The sequence below is a fragment of the Nematostella vectensis genome, chromosome 1, assembly GCF_932526225.1.
Source record: "Nematostella vectensis chromosome 1, jaNemVect1.1, whole genome shotgun sequence".
Taxonomy (NCBI): Eukaryota; Metazoa; Cnidaria; class Anthozoa; order Actiniaria; family Edwardsiidae; genus Nematostella; species Nematostella vectensis.
In genome coordinates, this window is record NC_064034.1 from 1,401,857 (window position 1) to 1,422,239 (window position 20,383).

The 20,383-nt window shown below is 41.8% G+C and overlaps 2 protein-coding genes across 6 annotated transcripts in view; one reads left to right on the plus strand and one right to left on the minus strand.

The window, feature by feature from the left end:
- The window catches only part of LOC5516318 (WD repeat-containing protein 49), a 23,665-nt gene extending 12,048 nt beyond the window's left edge, over positions 1-11,617 (plus strand). The window contains exons 20-30 of one of the 4 annotated variants that reach the window (XM_048725948.1): positions 1,075-1,206; positions 5,187-5,294; positions 5,447-5,507; positions 5,772-5,906; positions 6,785-6,936; positions 7,010-7,081; positions 7,410-7,516; positions 8,111-8,136; positions 8,361-8,479; positions 8,913-9,054; positions 11,025-11,617. In XM_048725948.1, the coding sequence (XP_048581905.1) occupies positions 1,075-1,206; positions 5,187-5,294; positions 5,447-5,507; positions 5,772-5,906; positions 6,785-6,936; positions 7,010-7,081; positions 7,410-7,516; positions 8,111-8,136; positions 8,361-8,479; positions 8,913-9,054; positions 11,025-11,254 (1,284 nt within the window). In that variant the 3' untranslated portion in view covers positions 11,255-11,617. Of the gene's footprint in view, positions 1-1,074; positions 1,207-5,186; positions 5,295-5,446; positions 5,508-5,771; positions 5,907-6,784; positions 6,937-7,009; positions 7,082-7,409; positions 7,543-8,110; positions 8,137-8,360; positions 8,480-8,912; positions 9,055-9,407; positions 9,456-11,024 lie in introns of all 4 variants that reach the window. The other 3 variants (XM_048725956.1, XM_048725946.1, XM_048725951.1) reach the window with 3 other exon arrangements.
- Positions 11,527-18,451, minus strand: LOC5516350. 2 transcript variants are annotated; one of them, XM_032386122.2, is made up of 6 exons: positions 17,996-18,160; positions 17,849-17,916; positions 15,246-15,478; positions 13,644-13,773; positions 13,127-13,356; positions 11,527-12,736 (listed from the first exon to the last, which is right to left on the minus strand). In XM_032386122.2, the coding sequence occupies exons 1-6, from the start codon at positions 18,010-18,012 to the stop codon at positions 12,467-12,469; spliced, it is 948 nt and encodes a 315-aa protein (XP_032242013.2). In that variant the 5' UTR covers positions 18,013-18,160; the 3' UTR covers positions 11,527-12,466. The 2 variants fall into 2 exon arrangements, with proteins under 2 accessions (XP_032242013.2, XP_032242012.2); XM_032386121.2 differs by having other exon boundaries at positions 17,849-18,451.
- Positions 18,452-20,383: the final 1,932 nt, after the last annotated feature.

Sequence of the window (20,383 nt, forward strand, 5' to 3'; positions counted from 1 at the left end):
TACTATAGGCAAATCACTTGATTATCTCGACGTAATAGACTGAGAAGGGTAAGAGATACTATACAATAACTACTCCATTTACGTACTATAGGCAAATCACTTGATTATCTCGACGTAATAGACTGAGATGGGTAAGAGATAATATACAATAGCTATTCCATTTACATACTTCAGGTTTCTCATGTAATCTCAGATCAAGTAATGGAACATGCCTTGATATAGTTTAATGACCTTTGCTTTCGTTTAACGATCATACTTTTTCCGTGATAGTACTCCCATTAATTCAGATATAATCGTGCTTTTCCCGTGATAGTACTCCCATTAATTCAGACATAATCGTGCTTTTCCCGTGATAGTACTCCCATTAATTCAGATATAATCGTGCTTTTCCCGTGATAGTACTCCCATTAATTCAGACATAATCGTGCTTTTCCCGTGATAGTACTCCCATTAATTCAGATATAATCGTCCTTTTCCCATGATAGTACTCCCATTAATTCAGATATAATCGTGCTTTTCCCGTGATAGTAATCCCATTAATTCAGATGTAATCGTCCTTTTCCCATGATAGTACTCCCATTAATTCAGAAATAATCGTGCTTTTCCCATGATAGTACTCCCATTAATTCAGATATAACCGTCCTTTTCCCGTGATAGTACTCCCATTAATTAAGATATAACCGTCCTTTTCCCGTGATAGTACTCCCATTAATTCAGATATAATCGTGCTTTTCCCGTGATAGTACCCCATTAATTCAGATATAATCGTGCTTTTCCCGTGATAGTACCCCATTAATTCAGATGTAATCGTCCTTTTCCCGTGATAGTACTCCCATTAATTCAGATATAACCGTCCTTTTCCCGTGATAGTACTCCCATTAATTCAGATATAATCGTGCTTTTCCCGTGATAGTACCCCATTAATTCAGATGTAATCGTCCTTTTCCCGTGATAGTACTCCCATTAATTCAGATATAATCGTGCTTTTCCCGTGATAGTACTCCCATTAATTAAGATGTAATCGTGCTTTTCCCGTGATAGTACTCCCATTAATTCAGATCGTATTCTTTTCAGGAATCCAACACCACTCCTGCGCCGCCACCTACTGCTGATATCGACAGCCTGTTAAACCCGCCCCAGACCGCAAGGACTCTCTCGGCCGGATCAAACGCAGAAGGCCTGGACCAGGAAAAGGCAGCAGAACATGTAGAGTATTTGGCATAACTCAGAAAACAATCAGTTCAAATCTTCACAAATGCATCATTTGTTCACGCGTGTCTGTTTTTTTGTTCTCTCATAGTTCTGATTGTTTACTCGCGTCTGTCCTTTTTTGTCTCGTAATTAGTATAATTCTGATTGTTCACGCGCGTCTGTCTTTGTTCTCTCATAATTCTGATTGTTCACGCGCGTCTTTCCTTTGTCCTCTCATAATTCCGATTATTCACGCGCGTCTTCTCTTTGTTCTCTCATAATTCTGAATATTTACACGCGTCTTCCCTTTGTTCTCTCATGATTCTGATTATTCTCGCGCGTCTTCCCTTTGTTCTCTCATAATTCTGATTGTTCACGCGCATCTGTCTTTGTTCTCTCATAATTCTGATTGTTCACGCGCGTCTGTCTTTGTTCTCTCATAATTCTGATTGTTCACGCGCGTCTTTCCTTTGTTCTCTCATAATTCCGATTATTCACGCGCGTCTTCTCTTTGTTCTCCCATAATTCTGAATATTCACACGCGTCTTCCCTTTGTTCTCTCATAATTCTGATTATTCACGCGCGTCTGTCTTTGTTCTCTTATAATTCTGATTGTTCACGCGCATCTGTCTTTGTTCTCTCATAATTCTGATTGTTTACGCGCGTCTGTCTTTGTTCTCTTATAATTCTGATTGTTCACGCGCATCTGTCTTTGTTCTCTCATAATTCTGATTGTTCACACGCGTCTTCCATTTGTTCTCTCATGATTCTGATTGTTCACGCGCATCTGTCTTTGTTCTCTCATAATTCTGATTGTTCACACGCGTCTTCCCTTTGTTCTCTCATAATTCTGAATATTTACACGCGTCTTCCCTTTGTTCTCTCATAATTCTGAATATTCACACGCGTCTTCCCTTTGTTCTCTCATAATTCTGAATATTTACACGCGTCTGTCCTTTGTTCTCTCATTATTCTGATTATTCACGCGCGTCTGTCTGTGTTCTCTCATTATTCTGATTATTCACGCACGTCTGTCCTTTGTTCTCTCATAATTCTGATTATTCACGCACGTCTGTCCTTTGTTCTCTCATAATTCTGATTATTCACGCACGTCTTCCCTTTGTTCTCTCATAATTCTGATTGTTCACGCGCATCTGTCTTTGTTCTCTCATAATTCTGATTGTTCACGCGCGTCTGTCTTTGTTCTCTTATAATTCTGATTGTTCACGCGCATCTGTCTTTGTTCTCTCATAATTCTGATTGTTCACACGCGTCTTCCCTTTGTTCTCTCAAGATTCTGATTGTTCACACGCGTCTTCCCTTTGTTCTCTCATAATTCTGAATATTTACACGCGTCTTCCCTTTGTTCTCTCATAATTCTGAATATTCACACGCGTCTTCCCTTTGTTCTCTCATAATTCTGAATATTCACACGCGTCTTCCCTTTGTTCTCTCATAATTCTGAATATTTACACGCGTCTGTCTGTGTTCTCTTATGATTCTGATTATTCGCCCGCGTCTGTCTGTGTTCTCTCATGATTCTGATTATTCGCCCGCGTCTGTCCTTTGTTCTCTCATAATTCTGAATATTTACACGCGTCTGTCTGTGTTCTCTCATGATTCTGATTATTCGCCCGCGTCTGTCCTTTGTTCTCCCATTATTCTGATTATTTACCCGCATCTGCCCTTTGTTTCCTCATAATTCTGATTGTTCACGCGCTTCTTCTCTTTGTTTTCTTTTTATTCCGATTGTTCACGCGCGTCTTTCGTTTGTTGTCTCATTATTCTGATTGTTCACGCGCGTCTTCTTATTGTTCTCTCATAATTCTGATTGTTCACGCGCGTCTGTGCTTTGTTCTCTCATAATTCTGATTGTTTACGCGCGTCTGTCTTTGTTCTCTCATAATTCTGATTGTTCACGCGCATCTGTCTTTGTTCTCTCATAATTCTGATTGTTCACGCGCGTCTGTCTTTGTTCTCTCATAATTCTGATTGTTCACGCGTGTCTGTACTTTGTTCTCTAATAGTTCTGATTGTTCACGCGCGTCTGTCAGTTGTTCCGTCATAATTCTGATTGTTCACGCTTGTCTGTCCTTTGTTCTCTCATAATTCTGATTGTTCACGCGCGTCTGTCTTTGTTCTCTCATAATTCTGATTGTTCACGCGCGTCTGTCCTTTGTTCTCTCATAATTCTGATTGTTCACGCGCGTCTGTCTTTGTTCTCTCATAATTCTGATTGTTCACGCGCGTCTGTCCTTTGTTCTCTCATAATTCTGATTGTTCACGCGCATCTGTCTTTGTTCTCTCATAATTCTGATTGTTCACGCGCGTCTGTCTTTGTTCTCTCATAATTCTGATTGTTCACGCTTGTCTGCCCTTTGTTCTCTCATGATTCTGATTATTCACGCGCGTATGTTGGTTGTTCTCTCATTATTCTGATTGTTCACGCGCGTCTGCCCTTTGTTCTCTCATAATTCTGATTATTCACGCGCGTCTGCCCTTTGTTCTCTCATAATTCTGATTATTCACGCGCGTCTGCCCTTTGTTCGCTCGTAATTTTGATTATTCACGCACGTCTGTCCTTTGTTCTCTCATTATTCTGATTATTCACGCACGTCTGTCCTTTGTTCTCTCATTATTCTGATTATTCACGCACGTCTGCCCTTTGTTCTCTCATAATTCTGATTATTCACGCGCGTCTGCCCTTTGTTCTCTCATAATTCTGATTATTCACGCGCGTCTGCCCTTTGTTCTCTCATTATTCTGATTGTTCACGCGCGTCTGTCTGTGTTCTCTCATAATTCTGATTGTTCACGCGCGTCTGTCCTTTGTTCTCTCATAATTCTGATTATTCACGCGCGTCTGCCCTTTGTTCTCTCATTATTCTGATTGTTCACGCGCGTCTGTCTGTGTTCTCTCATAATTCTGATTGTTCACGCGCGTCTGTCCTTTGTTCTCTCATAATTCTGATTATTCACGCGCGTCTGCCCTTTGTTCTCTCATTATTCTGATTATTCACGCACGTCTGTCCTTTGTTCTCTCATTATTCTGATTATTCACGCACGTCTGCCCTTTGTTCTCTCATAATTCTGATTATTCACGCGCGTCTGTCCTTTGTTCTCTCATTATTCTGACTATTCACGCACGTCTGTCCTTTGTTCTCTCATGATTCTGATTATTCACGCGCATATGTTGGTTGTTCTCTCATTATTCTGATTGTTCACGCTTGTCTGCCCTTTGTTCTCTCATAATTCTGATTATTCACGCGCGTCTGCCCTTTGTTCGCTCGTAATTTTGATTATTCACGCACGTCTGTCCTTTGTTCTCTCATTATTCTGATTATTCACGCACGTCTGTCCTTTGTTCTCTCATTATTCTGATTATTCACGCACGTCTGTCCTTTGTTCTCTCATTATTCTGATTATTCACGCACGTCTGTCCTTTGTTCTCTCATTATTCTGACTATTCACGCACGTCTGTCCTTTGTTCTCTCATTATTCTGATTGTTCACGCACGTCTGTCCTTTGTTCTCTCATTATTCTGATTATTCACGCGCGTCTGTCCTTTGTTCTCTCATAATTCTGATTATTCACGCGCGTCTGTCCGTGTTCTCTCATAAATCTGATTGTTAACGGGCGTCTGTATTTTGTTCTCTCATAATTCTGATTGCTAACGCATTTCTGCCCTTTGTTCTCTCATAATTCTGATTGTTAACGGGCGTCTGTATTTTGTTCTCTCATTATTCTGATTGTTCACGCGCGTCTGTCCTTTGTTCTCTCATAATTCTGATTGTTCACGCGCGTCTGTCTGTGTTCTCACATAATTCTGATTGTTAACGGGCGTCTGCCTTTTGTTCTCTCATAATTCTGATTGCTAACGCATTTCTGCCCTTTGTTCTCTTGTTATTCTGATTGTTCACACGTATCTTTCCTTTGTTCTGTTATGATTCTCACGTTTGTTATTTGCTGTCTTACATATTCTTATTCTTGTTGCAGGATTCTGATATCGGTTCGGCTGTCACTAAACTGATCTTCCTGAACTCCCGTCCACTGCCCACTTCGTCTCCTGGTGCAAACCTCGTCTCTTGCTGTGGCAGTGGAATAGTAAGTATCGGTTCATACCTCCTTCTATGTATTTTTCTCTTGTCTCACAGGGCCTTGCTATGACCATTTGCTATTTTCTCTCTGGCCTCTACTCCTTTATTGGTAGTCTTGCTAGCCAAGTATTTTTACTCGTGGTAATCCTTCCCTTGCAGGTACGGTTTTGGAATTCTCAGAAGCACGCTTTTCTTGCCGAGTTTTTGGCGCATCAACACGGTAAATAACCTTATACACCACCATGCTGTAGGATGCCCCCCCCCCCTTATCTAGCGTTCGCATCGCTCGACAGCACTAACACAAGCAATTCTGTAATTTCTCGTGAAGAGTACTTCCTGCGTGAGTTTAGACACGCTGAGATCAGAAAGCTAGAATACAGCTACCACGAACCTCACTCGAACGTATTCGAACGTGGAGTCTAACCGTTTGAATACTGTGTTAGCCTGTTGGGTGTTTAATCTACGATAACCCTCGCCTTTCCAGCTGGCTCGCTGACAATGGCAGTAGATGACACGAACTCTTACTTGGTAACGGGTGATGCTGACGGTCTGATCAAGGTCTGGGACATCTCTGAGTATTGTGTAGAGGAGCCAGACAAGACCATCACCCAACCGCCACGTAAGCCAAGGTTTTTTTGTTAGGTGCTACTGTTGCTGTTGTTAGTGCTGCTGCTGTTGTTGTTGTTATGTTGTTTCTGTTCATCTCTTGTTGTTGTCGTTGTTCTTTCTGTCTTTGTTGTTGTTATTTAGTTGTCTTTTTTCAATTTTTTGTTGTTGTTGTTCTCATCGTTTTTATTGTTGCTTAAATGTCATGTTGCGTAGATATTACTTGTATATATGAACGAAGACATTCTAGGTGATATTTATAATGGCAATGACAATTATGTGATTATAATGATTATGATTATTATATCAAGCACGATGTCATGATAATCCGATGGTAATACTCATTACTCAAGGGATGCAATTGTCCCTTCTACGACTATGCGCCTGTAGATATCTAAACAGTTAATCTCAATGACCTCCTGATAATGGTTCTTTGCTGCCATGGTAATGTTATGGTGTTTCGTATTTTTGTCATGGTGCTCTCTATTGTTGCCATGGTAATGTCATGGTGTTCCCTATTGCTGCCATGGTAATGTCATGGTGTTCCCTATTGTTGTCATGGTGCTCTCTATTGTTGCCATGGTAATGTCATGGTGCTCTCTATTGTTGCCATGGTAATGTCATGGTGTTCCCTAGTGCTGCCATGGTAATGTTATGGTGTTCCCTATTGTTGTCATGGTGTTCCCTATTGTTGTCATGGTGCTCTCTATTGTTGCCATGGTAATGTCATGGTGCTCTCTATTCTTGCCATGGTAATGTCATGGTGTTCCCTAGTGCTGCCATGGTAATGTCATGGTGTTCCCTATTGTTGTCATGGTGCTCCCTAGTGTTGCCATGGTAATATCATGGTGTTCACTGTTGTTGTCATGGTAATTTCACTATTTTCCTCAGCGCTACTCAAGCAGTTCCAGCCCCACACGGACATCATCAACCACATTGGGCTGCTGACCAGGAATGAGCGACTGCTCGTGTTGACTGCTTCCAGTGACTGCTCTGCTGCATTATGGGATATCGAGGGGCGTCAGATCGGCGTCTTTGGCCAGGTGGGCATGGGTATTCACAATCTAAATAATATATATACTCAATTCATTTTTGATAATGAATTTCCAATTTTAGGAAGAGCACTGGAAAATCGAGCCTATTTCAGAGGAAGAAAGGAAAGCAGAGCAACAAAGACTTGAAGAAGAGGTCAGATCGCATCTCATATAGTATTGAAAAGTCTAACTTCTGATCCCAATGCTACCTCGGTCTCAGACAAACTGTTCACAAATACCATCGATTCACAAGTTTTTGCATTTTTTTACTCTGAGCTCCTGGGGATTCTCGCCAATATGAGCATAAACTAATACTGTCTTAAATCGAGGCTACCCCTACAGTCCATAGTATGGCTGTAATTAAAGCGAACACATGAAAGTCGAAATTGGACTAATTACATCATTTATTATATGCTTCTATTATTGCGAACATTTCACCAGGTCTTTGAAAGCAGACTTACTATTATTTTCCTGCTTTAAAGGAAGCCGAGGAGGAAAGCGAGGAAGAGTTAGAGCAGAATCAAGATGCTGAAGAGACGGGTCAGGCCGACTATTTCAACAATGAGGACTTTGACCCAGAATACCGCATGTCCACCTGGAACAGGACAATACTAGGTGGGTAGAACTATACAAAGACACCTCATTATTAAGGGCAGTCCACCTGGGATAGGGCCATACTAGGTGGGTAGAACTATACTAAGACACCTCGTTATTAAGGGCAGTCCACTTGGGATAGGGCCATACTATGTGGGTAGAACTATACTAAGACACCTTGTTATTAAGGGCAGTCCACCTGGGATAGGACCATACTAGGTGGGTAGAACTATGCAAAGACACCTCGTTATTAAGGGCAGTCCACCTGGGGTAGGACCATACTAGGTGGGTAGAACTATACAAAGACACCTCATTATTAAGAGCAGTCTACCTGGGATAGGACCATACTAGGTGGGTAGAACTATACAAAGACACCTCATTATTAAGAGCAGTCTACCTGGGATAGGACCATACTAGGTGGGTAGAACTATACAAAGACACCTCATTATTAAGAGCAGTCTACCTGGGATAGGACAATACTAGGTGGGTAGAACTATACAAAGACACCTCGTTATTAAGGGCAGTCCACCTGGGGTAGGACCATACTAGGTGGGTAGAAATATACAAAGACACCTCGTTGTTAAGGGCAGTCCACCTGGGATAGGACCATACTAGGTGGGTAGAACTATACTAAGACACCTCGTTATTAAGGGCAGTCCACTTGGGGTAGGACCATACTAGGTGGGTAGAACTATTTCAAGACACCTCGTTATTAAGGGCAGTCCATCTGGGGTAGGACCATACTAGATGGGTAGAACTATTCCTCGATTCCCTTTCCTGTCACCTCTTCCCTCACTTGGGGAAATACGTCTTAAGGCTGACCCTTTGTTCTGTCTTAGGCAAAGCGTATATGGAGACGCGCAGTGAGAAGAGGGAACGTCGCCAGCCCATGAGTATCCCTGACCTTCCTTACCTGAACTGGGAGAAGACAGGCCAAGCTCCCGCCGGACCATACGCGGTAAATGACCATAGGGACGAGCACATGTGAAGCTTGCCGCGTAACCAGGCCTTGTGTATTCCCTTCCCCTCCCACCATGCCAAAAGCACCCCCTTCCCCCTTCCACCACAACAAAACACACCCGTCTCTACCCTTCTCTTAAAGCCTCGTGCAAACTGCGACAGCAGCTAGAAGGCATGTAGGGTTACCGGGTCCGTTAATGTTTTACTGTTTGTACGCAATATTTTGCTGCTATCTGAGCCTCGCCCTGTTTTTAACATGTTCTTAAAATTTGATGAAATCTCAGGCTGGACGTTCTAATAAAAGGTCCTTATAAAACAAAAAGAGTATATACAGATTTTACAGATTCTTGTTGTCCGTGGCAGGCAGAGCTAGCAGATGCGCGTACTGTAAAGACATGTCGTTAATGTAAATGTCTCGTTGTCTTTGCCAGGCTTTAGAGACAGCAGAGCTAGCAGACGTGGGTACAATCAGCAAGCCCGACTTCGTGTCCCACCCGGAAAAGTACTTCAGCGAGAGGCAGTCAGCGGGCAAACGCAGCAAGGCCCTTCCACCGTTACCCTCTATTACGGAGCGTGAGTATACCCTCTTGGATTGTCCCATAAAAAAACAAGCAACTATAACAATGAGTTTACTAACTTTCTGCATGTTATATTGTTAAGGCTTAAATTGTTATATTGCCATATTTAATATAAAAGTGTTTAAAAGTTGAAGATATATTAAAAGTGATGTTGATAATTGTGATAATTATGATGATAATGATAAATTTTATAGTGATAAACAAAGTCTTATATGAATATTGAATATGGATTAACTGATGGTTATGGTAATGATCCTATGATACTGTATGAAAGATGTGGTGTTTTAATGATGAACTAACCTCGCGCGGTTTGCGTAACCAGCTAATGATAATAATGAATCGACACAGTTCCAGGTAAAAAGCCGTCGTCGAGACGAAGGAATAAACGTTAAATTTGTGAGTAATAAACCATTCTAGACACGATCAGCTGCACCGCTGTTACTACAGCTAAATAATGGCACCTGCACTTAAAATATCTTTGAATAGAATCAAAAAGCCCAAACTGTCGTGATCTCGTACCAGAACAATGAATACAATACTTACAATAGACTTTTTCTGAAGAAGTCTTATTAAAGACAAAAATTTGGCAGAGTCGAATTCCAGTTTTTGGTGTATTGTAAAATATCTTTGATATATCTTAAAATACGAGCCGAGTGAAGAATAAAGGAATAACCCCATATGGTACTTTCTAAAGGTGTAGCCCCATATGGTACTAGGTATAACCCCGTATGGTACTTCCTTAAGGTATAACCCCGTATAGTACTTCCTTAAGGTATAACCCCGTATGGTTTCGATTTCCAGTATTCCGCAAACTCTAGTCAATAATTTCCAACTGCTAAACCAGTTAAACCAGTTTCTTGCTTTCATTCAAATTAACTGAATTGCATTTGGTGCTTTTTGATTGGCCAGCGCCTTGCGGGTAGGTAGCGATTGGAAGCCATTCAGTGCTGGATTTTGAATGGCGGAAGCCAGAAGATGATTTAGGTGTTGAACATCGTCGCCTTTCTCTAGCCTAAAAATGCCCCCATAAGTCAATAAATTATCTACAACTGATTTAACATTAAGAGACCTAAAATCTCCTAAAATAAAAGCGGTCATTTTATTGACTGCTTGGTGTAGAAAAAAAGCTTTGAATGAGTCTTGAAAACCCGCCGCCAACCATTTCAACCACATATTGCGCCAATTTCAATAATTTGATCTTCGGTTTTTATAAAGCACAACACCCAGGTGAGCGATGCACCCTGGGAAACCAAGGCTCTTCTGTGCTTGGGCCAGATTCAGTGAGACGCCTTTGCTTGCAATAGGCAACTTGCAATAAGAAGTCACGTTACTTGCACTAAGAAATCACGTGAATTGCCCTTAGAAATCACGTGACTTGCCCTTAGAAATCACGAAGCTGACAGAGCAAAAAAATGGCAAGTTTTCCCAAAATAAGGTCTTGTTAACTTTGGTAAGCGTGAATTTCCTTATGTTATGTAAACCAACATATCAAAAAGTGTTTTTTCTAATGGATTTGTCTTCGAGATTAGAGCTTGAAGTGCAATTTTCAAATGTTCAAAGTGTGAATTCTCCTCGCTTTTAGGGAGAAGTCGGGCTCTGATTATAAAACTAAGCCAACTTTGCTCACTAATATCTAAATTTCATATCTTCTAAATTTCTTTAAAATTTGCAATTAGGCTTTTGGTCAGAGGAACTCCTTGTATGCGGAATTGAGAATTGGAAAATTTCATGCCATTTTTTAGCTCTGGCCACGAAACTCGATAGCTCGAGTAGCGACCGCCATCTTATTTGTATGGCAGCGTGAGCTGGGGTTGAAGCCATAAAGAAAGGAGCTTTTACTGTATCATTACCGAGTAAACGCCATCGAGCAGCCTAGGGCTGGTCGTGGTGATGGTCATGTGACAAGCTACAGACTTTCTTACCCGGACTTATACACATGCTGACATTGCTTTTCTCTTCCTGAAGGTCTCCAGATGCGCTATGATGACAAGAGCCTGTTTCCCAAGTCTATCCTCGAAATGGAGGCGAAAATGAAAGCTGCGCATGCGCTTGGCTTACGCGCGTCACGTGCCGCCAGCAAGCGGACCGACGGGCAGCCGTCACGTGCCGGTAACCACGGCGCGCGAAAATACACCATGAGCTGGAATAAGGTCTTGATGAAACGGGGCAGCCAGGGGGTTACCAAGGATGAGTGATAACGTCACCGTGTCACGTGTCAGAATGCGGTCCGACAGGTGGCGCTCACGTGATGCGACAAAGACGTGACGCGACAAGGTGTCTATAAAGAGAAGCATTCGGTGACTTCTCAAGGGCCATTGATGGCATCATCAAACTAACCCACGGCTAGTTCAGTGCTGAAAGAAAAAGAACGGGTAGTCTACAAAGATTTATTGAATATAACAGACTGTGAAAGATGAAGAACGACTGCGTGCGGCTTGGTATGGGCTAGAAAAATACCATTCACGTGTACATTGTTTACAAGTTTAATTGTACAAAGAGATAATATTCTTAATTATATTTTTAATTTAATAAATGAAGGGTATATTTTTACAAGAAAATGACTCCTTGTGTTGTTGTTCATACGCGATTAGAGATAGAGTGGTTTTCAAAATCCCGTGCAACAAAATGTAGTTGTTAAAGTGTAATAGTCAAGCCAGAACAAACAAGACATTACAGTGTATTAGTACGAAATAAACTAAATAGTATTTCACGGGTTTTTTGAAAACCACTCGACTCATTTCTCACGACTCAACATGTAAGAATCGAATAGGGCCCATTTGCATGTAAGGGGACTCCAGCAAAGGGCGGCGGGAATTTAGGGTAATTGGCGACGTAGGATATCGTCAGCCATGCTCAATAACGCATCTCTCTATACTGTAAAATCTTGATAACTCGCACACCGGATCTCGGGCTGTGTTATTTACATGTTCCAATATGTTATATTCCCCATATTTTTATAAACTCCAATCATGGTGTGGATACTTCTGCCGCATCAGTAAGACTGCCAAGGTTATACGCGCAATGTGCCTCGGGCGTTAGACTGATTGTGTATTGTTCCTCGGAGAACAAGCATAATGTCAAGTCCTTCGTGTCGACGCAATATTTACAGCCTTGTCTCCCAGGTCCCAGTCTGTGATCTACAGTAAGCAGGTGCTGACTGGTGCATTATTGTCTCCCTATCAGTACTTGATATATTCATAATTGCCATTAGAGTGAAAGTGATTCTGCTTTTCGTCCTCCAATTTAAGGTGGAAGGTTGTCATCTATAGGCACTTGCTGGTGAACATTGCTTTATTTCATATCACCGGTTTATCTTTCAGCACGCTTTGACCAAATGCATCGTCACCAAAAACCACCGCGGATTTTAGCTGACGCCTTCCGAATCGAACCCGGACTTTCGTTTGACTCTAATCCTCTCCGCTCCCGGCATTCAATGTTCGACATTCATTCATTTCCACGCATGTGACCACGTGATCCGAGTGAGATGAGGATTCGACATCATTCTCTGCTCGCTCTCTCTGGGCCGGGCTTTGACTGGTGACAAGTTTCACTGTGAAGAATAAGATTAAAAGTCCGATAATGGCGGCAGTAGCGGTAAGTATGGCTGATATCATCACGTCTTCCGAATACTCTTGTCTGCTTTTCTCTGGCGATGATGGGTCCGTATTCATCCAGGCCTGAATCATCAATGAAAATAATGAATAAATCAATGAGATGTTAAATTCATAATCCATTTCAAATCATGTTCGCCATGGAAGAATGGCGGGGATGGAGTGAGCCGGGAGGCAACGCGCGTGACAACAAAAAGACGTTTAAAGTGCAACCTCTATTGAAATACTTGTCTCAAAAAAAGGTAGTTTCTTGGTGTTACGGAGCACCAGCACCAAAAACACAATGGAACAAAAGCCAAAAACAAAGACCTTAGAACGAGACAATGGAATACAGTACAAAGGCCTTAAGCACCAAAAACAAAGCTCCACCTAACCCCAAAAATACCACAGCACGTTTCAATAGATTAATAAACAAGAACATTGTGCTAAAACACATATTTAACGAGACTACTTTACTTTAGTCGTCGAGGGTAAGCCCGTCACTGATACTGGATTTGCCGCTGACCGTGTGTGTACCACGTGCTCACTAAATGACGCCACTGGGTTTTTTTGCACGACAACAGATGATCGCGCCGCTGACATGGTGGCCACTGTACTGAGGACGAGGGGCCTGGCATTGGTCGGCTCGGCACTCCGTCTCACTAAGCCAGTAGACATCTGACCAAGTTTTGTATTGATCTGGATAACTGAACAGAAAAAGGATCAGCGCCGTCAGACGCAATTGATCCATACTGCCAAATGCGAACTATGCGAAAACATCCAGCTTACATCAGGGAAAGGTATTTTACGTCGTCGATTGGATTTACTAGATTAAGCATATGGAGGCGGGGCTCTCTGATAAAAGCGCCTTAGCTTTGAAACTTTTTCTCAGAGCAAATGTTCAAATGAGAGGAAGGCTATACTTGAACATTTCTGGACAGGTAAAAAGGTAAAATCCTCACCAAATACGCATGACGTATGGAGGCGCACTCACCTGGAGGAGTCTGGGACATCTCGCAATTGCGTCTTCCGCTGACCTTGAATGCGATACAAGGTTTGGCCCTGAATGGCGTACACGTCAGGCCTATCTTCAACAAACTTCCCTGAAGAGTTTTACTCTTTACCTAAAAAAGTACATGTCAGACTACTAATTATTCAATAACTGCGAATTAGATTCTTATTAAACTATGCTTAACTACAAGCGTGGGTTGGGGTGGTAGCCTTTACATAAGGACCAAGCGTCTCGAAGGTTTAATATTAGCCAGCGTAGCGGCTCAAGGCAGAGGGACGGGGGAGAGGGGACGAGATAAGAAAAAGGCAAGCGCGCGGCCGACGATCCCTTTGAGCCGCTACGCAAACCAGTTCAATATAAAAGGTCAGGATAAACTAGCCTAGTCCCCAGGCTTCTACTTTGTCAGCTCTTTTTCCCAGGCCCCATGATGCAGCGCGGTCAGATTTTATTTTCAATATGACAGACAGTTGTTGCAAGCGAAAAAAAATCAAACGTGACATCACTAACGAGAAGACACAGCGAAAAGAAGCCTGTTGTAGCTGAAACCTACTGGTTGCCGTTATTTCCATTTTCTATTTTTTTTTTCTATTTTTGTGCAACAACCCCCTTTTGTGTAAATAATCGCCACGGAATTTGAAAGGTGACATCCCCATCGTCACCTTTTAAAGATCAATCTTACAAGTATCCTTGTATACTCGTACAAGTAACAGTTATGATCGCAATTGTCCCTTGGGCTCGCGGCAAACAGCCAAACGAAATTGCATGTTGCTACACAACGGTCACACTAAACCCTTACTAATAACATAAAATCCAGGAAGCCATAGAAAAAAGAGCCGGAAAGTTTTAAGTGAAGGATTACTATTAAGATAACAATTCGATGATTCCTTTGATTTTATCACACTTTTGCGTCGACTTTTGACTTATTTTTCACTTTTATTTTCAAACACCTCAACCGGATTGTACAAATACGATTTTCTCCAAATACAACCATTAATCTTTTTGTGGATTTTACGCTATTTGTCTCTAAGATATTACCGCCTTCTTGAGATTCTGAAACGCCAGATTAAGCAATACCAATTTATAACTTCAGCCTATGCATAGGATGATGTTATAACTTGGGCCCGCCCAAAAGTAATGGTTTCACTTTGAGGATGGCACAGGAAACGGGTATTCCCATAATGTAAAAAAAATAATAATTATCACCTCTAGTATCTCTAGTATCTTCTTTCACGTAAATTATGCGTCTCGTATCGCGCGTCTCACCCATATCGCGTCTTATATCTCATCCGTATTGCTTCTTACCCGTACCGCGTCATACCCGTATTCCGTCCCGTATTACCCGCATCGTCGTATTGCGTCCAGTATCGCGTCTATTACCGTACGTATCGTCGTATTGCGTCCAGTATCGCTTCTTACCGGTATCGCCGTATTGCGTACCGTATCGCGTCTTACCCGCATCGTCGTATTGCGTCCCGTATTGCGTACCGTATCGCGTCTTACCCGTATCGTCGTATTGCGTCTCGTATCGCGTCTTACCCGTATTGTCGTATTGCATCCCGTTTTGCGTCCCGTATTGCGTCTTACCCGTATCGCGTAGCTGAAGAGCCTGGCCACCTGGTCGTAACCCTGCGACCACACCTCCACGGATTGCGTCCCGTTATGAACACGGTCCCACGTCCCCGTACAACCAAGTGTCTTGGTAGCCCCAAGGTCAAGGCGACAGCTCGACTCGGGAGCGTGGAACACATTCAACTCGTGGCGGTTAACAATCTTCACGTACGACATGAGCTTTTCCGACAGGAAGTGAAAACCGCAGCCTATGGGATAAAGGAAGTGAAAACCGCACCCAATTGGATAAAGGAAGTGAAAACCGCAGCCTATGGGATAAAGTAAGTGAAAACCGCAGCCTATGGGATAAAGGAAGTGAAAACCGCAGCCTATGGGATAAAGGAAGTGATTAATCGAAGCGCATTAGACATTGAAGGGCAAACGCAGGGGGGGGGGGGAGGGGAGGGATAATTATTACTCCCGTTTGCTGAAAGCCGGCCCGAAGACTTTATATAATAATGCGCTAACACTAGGTTAACATATTCTTAAGCGCTCAACAGAAGATGAATACAAAAACATCTGTTACCTAAACCGACATAGCAAACACGGTCAGCTGAATTAACGAATCCTCCAGGTGAAATAGGGCAATCGGAAACGATGGCTTTTTAGTGCCCATTTAGATGGCTCACGGCCTTTTTATTCATGTCCTTAATTAACTTTATTCATTAAATTATCCAGTTGTTGGCGACAGCTGAAGAGTGTCATAGTGTACACTAAGAAAAAGAGCAGAACGGACAGAGTAATAATGTATCACCACAGATTTCTATGTTAGGAATAAGCTGGCACAAGATAGCAAGTTGCATGGGTGATGACATCTCGATGGAAAATCACTTGCTAAGGTCATGTTTTGTAGGAGGCGTGTGTACAAGCGCAGAAAAAGGAGGCGCGTCAGGAAACCCAAGAGGTGCTCGTAAGGGGTGTAAGGCGTCTCACTTAACAGGGCGTCCGGTTATAATGCGAAGGTATATCGCGTTGAAGTACGTGTTCCGTGACAGAACCCAAAGATTAAGGATTTTATCAATCCGCGCCAAAAAGTAAGACCAAGGGGTCGACTTTTGAGGGGGAGAAGGTGGATGATTTCTAAAAAACTATCCCGGAAGGATTGGTGCACGAAAAAAAATATCCTGCATCGGTAGAAATATTTTCTTGTACGCCAAATGCTTTGAAAAAAATATCCTGCGTACCCAAAAACGTACACCCCCCCTCAAAAGTCAAATAGTCGGCCCCTAATCGTAAGAAGAGGTTTTCACTTAATGTGGGTATCGATTATTTTTTTCATTAATGATTAATCGTTCGGTGCTCAAGACTCCAAGTGCAGCTCGACAAATGTTCAGATGATGAAACGCGAGCAATGAGTTCATGAAGATGAACTGAACAGTTACGGCGCGGCGCGCCTTTTTCTTATTTTACTATGGTTACAGGAATAACGTCTTATTATACTATCAAGATTTAACTTTTGAAAATCGTTAAAGTGAATCAGATAAAATCGGTAATACTGAGAGCGATTCCCACCCCCCCCCCTCCCCCTTGGAACGTTGCTTAACAGATTCATCTCAATCAGCAAGTTCTATTTTCAGGCGCGTTAAACAATACTGCCCTAATCCCGTAGGTTATTATAATAAGCAAAATCGGCATAAGGGATTTGTGAGAAAAATAAGCCAGGACTCGTAGATAAAGTACGACAGAAGAAATCGTCATTGTGAATACTCTGTGGACTGGTATTTCAAATTTCTAAATTGTCAAAAAGCCATGCATCTGATGACTGATTGTTATTGGATTTTGTTGCATACATGAGAGAAAATGTAGTTTTTTTTCGTAATCTACTATGAAAGGGTAGCGAAAAGCACGGCGCCAACTTATCTGTCGAGGCCTCCAAATCTTCTCAATAATCAGCGCTATGTCTCTAGAGCGCTTTTTAACGAGTTATCGTGCCGAGAGATGAGAGAAGATACACCCCCTCGTGGGAACTAGAAGGGAAAAGTGAATGGCTTATTATCCGCTCGATGAGACTGAGTTAATCTATCGGAAATATGACAATAAGACGGGTATCATAGCTCTCCCATATTTATCTGTGCAATATCTCTTTAGACCTTTCACCCTTTTTGCTTGCAATAGCTTCCCAGGCTATTTGAATAACGGGCGCCATTCGTTTATACTTAATACGCACAACGGGGGGGCAAGCAAACAAGCAAACGATCCGTACAAAAATAATAAGACTTTGAAGAATGTTAAAAGCAAAACGTTAAAGCCTTAAAATTGTTTGCTTAGTCTTGACCTCTGTTTTAAGAGCATATATAAACTGATTATTCAGTTACCGGAGAATTGGTTAACGACTCGGCTATTAGCACGAGGCGATTAGTACGTCGGTTGGCTTCTAGATTGATCAGTAACAGCAACAAATACTTGAGTTTTCCTATTCATTCATATTTAGGTATAAATTTACCCTTTGTGAATAGAGCTGTTATAATAATGAGTTTAATTCAACCTTTCGCAGTATAGACTGGATTACAGGGGAGTCAGAGATACAAGTAAGCACTACAATGTTATATGTATAAGTGAAGGTCATCTTTCGTGCTTACCTAACATTGAGCGCAATTTCCCGTTTTCCTTGCATCGCCACGAATCCTTCTCCGGCACAATTGTCCCACTTCTCGGAGGACAAAAGCACTTACATGAATTATTTGCAGAGCGCTCAAAGCCACCGTATACCCCGCATTTATTTTTACCTTGCATTTTCAGACATCTTGCCTTGGGGATGTTGAATCGGTCTCTATGATATACGTCTGATTCAGACACTTTGCGCACTATTTTGATTTCTGCGGCGCTTATCTCGGCAAGAATCACCATCAACATCCAATATGACAGTAAAATCTCTCCCCAATTAGAACACATTGGCATTCGCACTTCGTCTGCTCCTCGTAAGCATCGACGACTCCTGAAGCCACAAGCACAAATCCGCGTCGAGTCTTTTCTCTTCAAGCCGGATTCTGATGCCATACAACTAGATAGTCTCCTCCCGGGTGTTCGGAATATTGGGCACGAGTTTTCCTGCGAGAATTCGATTCGTTTTCGTCACCCGTTTGCATCATGGCCGTAATTCCTTTCTGATCCGTCAATCTTGTACTTTGCAACGAACCTCATCTGTGATTGGATTACCTCGAGCTCAAGCGGCTCTTTATATTTCATCGCCTCGTGTCACGCCTCTTGTGGCAGATTTGATTTACGCCTCTAGTTGGATTGCGTGGGTGAAGCTTCTTTTGGAGTGTAGTTTGATGTCACACTTTTTAAAGATTGTGTACTTACTGTTATGACTTACTGATTACATTGCCAGATTTGGGTTAAGCGTTCACGATTAATCTCTTTGCGACATCATTCATTGATGGTCAATATGTGTACACCATTAGCGTGTGCTCGAATACTGCGTGCAAGACTGCCAACCGGCTCAATCTGGTCGCAGGATTCTATCTAGGTTTGATTCAAGGCCCATTTTCGCCTACCGAGTCTTGACTCTATTCTGGCACTCTATGGATATGCGCGGCAATCACCACACCCTTTCCTTGGCTAACGATTGAATGATAAAGAACTTTATTTGAAATATTTGAAAAGAATCTTATTGGTCTGATATCAGAGGTATTATCATGACTTGGGAGATTATTTAGCATGAGAATACTTGTGTGGTCCGATCTTACCCTGTTATCGTGATATTTGTCTTCATACTTTAAATTATCCTGCTATTCGGGATAGATAGTCTAGTTCGCCGGCAGTCCTCATCTTTTAAAAGGCTTTTTTTTACTGATTCTATACTGTAAATCTATTATCCGATGCCCGTGATAACCGGAGCCAACGGAGCTAACTATTCGTATACCTTGTTACTTGGTTTGCTGCGTCAGCCTCGATAGGTAGGTACATAGTCTAGATATCAAACTGTAATATTCTATTCCAGTTAATCAAGAGTGTGAATATATTCCAATCATTATTTATTCAATGGTTGGTACAGTATTTAGGCTTGATTAGAGCCTATGTAGTAATACAAAAGAGGGTAAGAGGTTTGTCTATATTTGGCAGGGATTCGTACCGACAGGGAGCCCGTCACCTGAAGGTCACGATCAATAATTCAAGGGTTGGCGTTGAGAGAGTACACATTTAACATGCTCATCATCATGTTTTACGAAGACTGGTTTGTTTGAATCGTACTTTTCATCAGGTCATTGAGAGAAGTCAAGGCCGTCATGTGCATGCATTTTGCCGCATTTCTTTGATAACAATCACCACGTTGGAAAGTTGGTTACCTTCCAAGTGGTTCTTTGACATTTGACTTTTGCTTTTGTTGGAGAGCATTTGGAATTTGAGTTTTTTTGGCCCGAAAATTTCCGAGCAACATGATAGCAAAGACCGAACGTTTCACTCGCGTCTCATTTTGGATAATTTTTTTAAATCAGTTTATCTTCTTATTTATTAAAAGTTATTCTTGGTGTTTTCTAACCCGATGCCATACGTCTCACTTTCAGAAAAATAAAAGGAAAAAAGGTATAAAAATCTGTTAATTCAGGGCGCCTTTTTTTCCCATTTGAACTTGTGGGAACCCTGTGTTTTGAAGGACTGGTTACAAAGTTCAGTCTTGCAGAGGCAAAATGGCGGAAGATTCAAAACGTTCGGGAATTAACCCTTTCTTCTTCACATTCTTATACCCTCCAAGGTGAGTTTACTTGTGGGAATTACAATAGTGAAATTTTTAATAACGTTGAATTACCAAATAGGAAGTCTGTGAAATCACGAGTGGAACAAATTTTAGTATGAAGTGGAATTTGACTGAAGTTTGAAATTTGAATAAGCTCATTAGCTGAGTTTAAGTTAATAATTACAACCACAACGTCGTGAGGCAACGTTTCTGACAAGCATAATTTACTTGTATCAAAAAATCTTATCGAACATTATCCCTATCTTATTTGCATTAACGTCCGTTTTGTAGTTTGTATTTTGTAATCATTGATATTGTCGCGTCTGCTTTAGTACATAGGTCGTTCTATAGTTGTACAGCATCTCTTGTAGAGGGTGATACATGTGTTTGCTGTACTTGGGTGGGGATAACTATATCTTATAACATGATTGACAAC

Coding starts and splice junctions, on each gene's coding strand:
- LOC5516350 (XM_032386121.2), bottom strand. CDS start 18,266: ATGGCATCAGAATCCGGCTTGAAGAGAAAAGACTCGACGCGGATTTGT. Junction 13,357..13,643: donor GATGTCCCAGACTCCTCCAG/GTGAGTGCGCCT, acceptor TTTTCTGTTCAG/TTATCCAGATCAATACAAAA. Junction 12,737..13,126: donor GCTTACCCTCGACGACTAAA/GTAAAGTAGTCT, acceptor TTGATGATTCAG/GCCTGGATGAATACGGACCC.